At 45.8% G+C, this 6,000-nt stretch overlaps 1 protein-coding gene across 3 annotated transcripts in view; it reads right to left on the bottom strand.

Moving 5' to 3' along the window:
- Positions 1 to 1,723: 1,723 nt before the first annotated feature.
- ate1 (arginyltransferase 1) overlaps positions 1,724 to 6,000 on the bottom strand; it is a 52,473-nt gene continuing 48,196 nt past the window's right edge. For all 3 annotated transcript variants that reach the window (XM_031872864.1, XM_031872846.1, XM_031872855.1), the window contains one exon: positions 1,724 to 2,498. In XM_031872864.1, coding sequence (XP_031728724.1) covers positions 2,320 to 2,498 — 179 coding nt within the window. In that variant the 3' untranslated portion in view covers positions 1,724 to 2,319. The remainder of the gene's footprint in view (positions 2,499 to 6,000) is intronic.

The following is a 6,000-nucleotide window of genomic DNA, read 5'->3' as shown; positions in this document are numbered from 1 at the left end:
AAAGAAACAGTCAATCCAAGAGGGCCACTAGCCAGCATCAGTGTTCCCCTCTTGGAGAATTAGCCTGTCAATCCATCTTAATTCTTGAGGACACAGGCTGCTCTTAAACCCAGGTTGAGATTAAACTTGAGATACTGACTCTCTCAACTGTATTCTTGGGATTGGGTGCAGACATGCAGGCTGGCATAATGGGTGGCATGTCAGGCCACACTGGAGAGCAGAGCTGCTGCACAAATACAAGTCTAGTCCAGGGCCGGGCTGATGTTTTACAGTCTGTGGTTACACTTTTCACTCAGTTAGCTGCAGGAAGGTGTGTTTCTAGGTGCGCATCCAGAAGAATAGGATACTCGACCCGCTAAGTTAGAGCTATCCCACACACAACTTGGCTAACCACCTCAGCAATTCATTCGTGTGCGCGAGAGGATTTAAAAAGTATATTTATTGAGCACTGTTAATGTTGTGGGTGGAAAATAAATATTATCATGTAGTTTTACCTCTAATCTTAAAACCATTGTTTGTTTGTTTGTTAGTGTAGTCTGCTGCTGGCTTTAATCCACAACTTGACATCCTGCCTCCATTGTTCACGGGCTTAATTGCATTTTGTGGAACATAGTATGAACTTTTAAGGACGTGCACAACCAACACTCTGCGCACTCTATCGTAATATCTATCGTCATCGCAATAACAAATGACAGATAATGTGATAGTACAGTATATACTGTGCAGTAGAACAGTTGCTATTTGCACTGTAACTATGGATGTAACTATTGATTACTTTTTAATACAAAGAAACAAAATCTTAATTTCTTTAATATCAAGGCAATGTTTTGAGTTATAAGAGACGGTCTTTTGCATGATTTCCAAGTTGATTTATCAGCGATGGACATCATAGATTTGAGAGAACTTTGAAAGAAAAATAAACTAGAATTACCGCGTCATGGTTTTATGCCTCCATCAACCAGTCAAGTTGCAGTTTACATCCTTTGTCTGTCCAAAACCTCATCACTTCATCTTATCAGACATTTGTGTGAAACTCAACTCTTGAGTTATTTCTCACAGCGACCAGATTCTACAGTGAATCCTCGAGTCCAGGTGGATGTTTGTCCCGGGTTTAAGGAAATTGCCTTTGTACTATCCTGAGGACTGGACGGACTAAAAAAAAAAAAAAGAAGAACATAATGCCTCCAACCACGGCTGTTGCCGGCAAGGAATTGCCATCGATCTGGTTTAGAGCATTAATCTGAGATTAATGTAAAGCCCAAAAAAGGGGTTGCAGCTACAACATTTACACAGTTTTTTTGGAGTTAACACTCTTACCAGGTGATCTGTTAAATCTGAAATCGGTTACATAACTAGTTAAAGTTAAACTAGCAAGCCTGCCTGCTGGCACCAGCTGAGCCGAGCCCTGCTCTGGCTGAGAGATGAGCTGCTGTTGACACACTGTTTGAGGGAGAGAGGCAATAGGCGTTTTGTGTTCTGCCGGCTCATATATCCAACACCTGTTGCTTGGCCCAATTCAACAAGTCAAGCATGTACAGTATCTCTGGGCATGCATGTGTTTTAGTATGTTTATATTTTTACACTGACGAATGTATATGTGAAGAAATATACACAGTTTGTGGCAGCTAGAGGACTCCCAGAATTTGTTCCCAAAATTCCACTGCCGGTGGATTCAGGGTTGTGTTGAATAATTAGCAAGCAAAGGAAAGCCACAAAATTCGAGTAAGGAATATACAACCCATTTATTTGGCTTAACTGAAAATAACAGTGTCAATATTAAAAGAAAAGCAAATCAAGCTATAAATATTACAGACAAAAGCATTAAAAACAGTGAGTTTACTGCTATCAATAAACCCAGTGATTGAAAAAATAAATAAAAAAATCATGTTGTGGTGTATAAGTATGGAGATTAAAAAAAAAATCATGTTGTGGTGTAGTGAAGTTTAGAGATATCATGGAAGCAACGGACAACCAAAATCACTGAACATTCAAAAGGACAACATGCTTACATCTAAACATAATTTGAGAATGGACGCTGCAGGAATAATTGACGAATAAAGCGTAAATAAATGTGAATGAGACATAAGTGATGAATGAGGCCAACGGGTGAATGGATACATACATAGATAGTGAGAGGCTACTGCGTTTCTTCCAGCTTTTGCAGAGCTAAGCGCGGTGAGACTACTGGGAGCGGCAGCAGAAAGCACTTTCACAGACACTGAGGAGACGCACAGACGTCTACATGAACAGACAGACGTTGCTGTGGGGCCGTGTATTCAGGTACATATTAAAAAGGTGCAGTGGTGCGACGCTGTGTGTTTAGGCGCGGTAGAGCAGGATCTTCTCAGCACAGTCCTGGCCAACCAAGTCGGCGTACTGCTGCACCTCCAGCTCGTCGCTGGAGCCTTTGCGCTTGCGGGAGTAGGCTGCGTAGGGCATCACGGCCCGCCTGTATAGCACCAGAGCTCTGCCCACGTCCTTCAGCACCCGAGCATCTCCTGGACACAAACACAAGGACATAATGAGGAGCAGTGGAGACACATCAAGCAAAGTTAACATTGGCCTTGTTTTCCCTCCTTCTTATGAGTTAACCTCTGAGTGACTTGGCAAGGATACGCCATTGTTCCGAGAAGCTGTCCCCCCCCCAGCTCTAATTCCCCTTTGCCCTAAACCTGGAGTCACAGTGGTGTGTGAGCAGGATAGTTCGTTGGCCTTGTTTACGGGGCCTTGCTCCCTGCTGCCTTGCCAAACTCGGCATTTCATTAGGTCCCGTGTCGTACACTGCCAGCTCCCATCAGACCAGTGAAAACACTGCTAATCTCTACACTGTGCGTGTTCAGCAGCTACAAATGGTCCTCTGGAGAGTTGGATGGAAAGCAAACAAAAAAAAAAGGGGGGGTAAAAACCAGATGACCCTCTCTCTGCCACTAAAACAGCTGCCTCCAGGAGTGCGAGGTTGAGCCAAGCTGCCCACAGCTGGCGCCAAGACGACACGCAAGGGAGCGTCACAGCAGGCGGTATCAACTGAGCCAACCTAACCCAGATATACCGCACACAATGTGTGACTGCAAGGGGGTCTCCAAATCCATCGTGAGCTCTAATCATCTTCCACTCCAGTCAGAATTGAGGAGTCCTTCATTTGCATTCACTGGGAGTTCAATAAGTATCCGACATCTAGTCCCTCTAATTGCCCTCTTAACATCCCCTCATCTCTTCGCGAAGCCCCTCAGCTCGTCTTCTCCGAGCATTCTGCCGTTACAACAATTTTAAATTCATACCGTGCCTTCTGAAATGTACCCCCCCCCCCCCCCTCCCTCCCTCCCTTAGAAACTCTACAGTACTTCATTCAACCAGTCTGTCCTGTCTGGAGCAATCCTGGTCTGGCCTAGCTAAGAGGAAGCAGATGAAAATAAACTTCAGGCCACGGAGTGGAGTGGAATAGCTTGCCAGGTCCATGGCGACACATCAGTCAAACAGGAGCGAGTTAGATTTGATATTAATAGAGCTCAGAGGCCTCCCACCCGCCACTACCGCTCCCCATGACAACACCCATGTGGCTCACAGCTGAGCACCCAGGTGGTACGAGTGAGCCGAGCGCACATATTTCTGCCTAATTCCTAAAATATTCGCCACAGCTCTGCTAAATCCCACCTGATCACCTAATAAACTGGGGAAACAAGACAACAAAGAGAAAAGCTGCTAAACGGTGATGTAATGCCACAAACAAGTCTTTTCTCTTGTGCCAGATGTTAAAAGGGATCCTCCGGTGTAAGAGGCACTCCGGCTGAACCGTGACTATTCGGAGGGCTGGGTGTGATCAGAAACTTGTTAAAAGCAACATGAGTCAACCGCCTTTGTTGCAGATAAAATGCACGTTGAGATCTCACAAATGAGAGATTTTAAACAGTCACGTGTGTAGGTGGATAGACCGTGAGTGAATATCCCAACTGTTCAACTTAGCACCGACGCCAACTGAAAATCAAGCCAGAGGACAGAAGAGTGCTCGTTATCAACACAAAGCCCTGAGGCTCTTTAGCTCTCACCCCCCCCTCAATCTGCATAGACATCTTCATATTTCAACTTTTATTCTTTTACTTTCAAAGTTCCCTGTGGATTCATATTTTATTTATTAGCCTCATTTCCCTGCTCAGTAATGCCCTAACCACTGTGTCTTTCCCCTTTTCCAGAAACTGCTGAGTCACATAATTGAGGAATGCTTGATATAAACTTTTAAACTAAGAAAATCAGCAGTACGTGAAGCTTCGCCATGAGGGCGGGGGGGGGGGAATGGGTTCTAAAAAGACATAAACATGTTGTGTAACTTCCACATGACCGTGATTTTGGTCCATGAAGAATTAATGGGTTCCTGATGGGATGACAGTCAAAAGTATTTAAATTTTCAATGCTTCCTAAATAACTTAAGCTGCCCTCGGCATCGTCTCTCTAAGCGCTATGTGCCTCCTCCTCCTGTTTATCCGTGAGACAGCCCACTTGCGCAACATTTGTTTACTCAAATGTGACACTGCTCCCGAGCACCACTGTCCCCCTGTGAAGATATAAAGTAGTGAACGCATCACAGATTTAAACAGAGAGCAGCATGTAGCTTTCAGACGGTCTATTAACCCTAACAGTAACACAGAGCATCAGCCCCATCTCTCCTTCTCTCTTACTCAAGGCAAACCAAACATCCGCTCCTCACGTAAACATCTTTCACTGCTTCTTCACTCACTCCGTCCTCCACCAGTACCCCCCCCTCTCCCCTCATCTTGAGTGGCTCCAGACCCCGTTCCCGCCAGGCACACCGGACGTTCAGTGACACGCCGCTCTGAGGGTCACGGCTCCTCAGAGTCGGGGGTTCAAGGGTCGGGGGGAAGAGGAGTGGTGAGGGTCGGCGAGGGAGTGAGAGGGTCAGAGTCGAGGCTAAGGAGCCTCGACACCTCGGCCACGCTCCTCTCTCTCTCTTCCCATCCATCTCCAGCTTTCAGAACACTTGCTTAACACCGGACGCCGGTCAAAGGCAGGCCATCAGGTCATGACCGTCTCCTATGACCCAATGTTGCAAAATCCAAAAAAAACAGAGCTTACGTTTGAAAAGAAAGAGGACTGCACTTTGACCATAAGACCTGGGTTCAAGCCCTTGTGTTGGCACACAGCCGTCCAGCTGACCCTGCATCTCTGTAGCCGAACCATGAATTTTGACCTCCTCCGTAAAGAAAGCAACAAGAGAATTCCCCTGGACTTTGAAAGGATATTATTATCATTATTGTTACTAAAATGAGGGACAGGTTCTTCTGCAGCAGAAAAAAAAGCTACCTCCCGCTTTATAACAAGAAACAGAGAGGAGTGATAACTGTCTCCCCTCCACTCTGAATGGGAACATTAGCACGAGTCGGGCTAAGTAGCGGAAAGCCTTCTGAAGAGCAGAGCAAAGTGGCTCCGACAGGGAGACAAGATATGAAAGTGTAAACTGTAAGAGCTGGAAACATGGAGGCAGAAGGAGTCACGGGTGGTGGGTGCTGTCAGGCTAGCGTGTTCGTATGAGACCAATAGTCCACGTTAACAGTTAAGATAGTTTTCTAAATGCATCGTGTAGTTTGTATATCGCAGTGCGTAATTGTGTGCGTCTGGTTTGGCGCCTGCTGGACGCACTCGAGGCCCAGGGGGTGACTACTTATGTCACATTTTTTTGTGTGTTTATCCTGCTGAGCGGGCAATGCCCCTACTTCTTTCTCCCTCAAGCAAACACTAGATTATGAGTGTGTGAGAGATAACACATATGTGCTGTATAGACTGTGTGTGTGTGTACTGTATGTACTTTTGCTAGAGCCCTAGAGTGCTCGATGTGTCAGCAACAGGCATGTAATCAATGTGAGCCTGCTTTGGACAGAGTAGCGTAAACTTTGGATTAGCTGTCTTTACACACCTCATTAAGACTGTAGCTCTGTAACCTGGTCACCCGGGTTCACAATCTGAACGCACACCCAGCAACCCTAATTCTCT

Source organism: Anarrhichthys ocellatus, unplaced genomic scaffold (genome assembly GCF_004355925.1).
Source record: "Anarrhichthys ocellatus isolate YVR2014 unplaced genomic scaffold, GSC_Weel_1.0 scaffold3, whole genome shotgun sequence".
Lineage (NCBI taxonomy): Eukaryota > Metazoa > Chordata > Actinopteri > Perciformes > Anarhichadidae > Anarrhichthys > Anarrhichthys ocellatus.
Note: the sequence above shows the minus strand (reverse complement) of the source record. Positions and strands in the feature narration are given on the sequence as shown.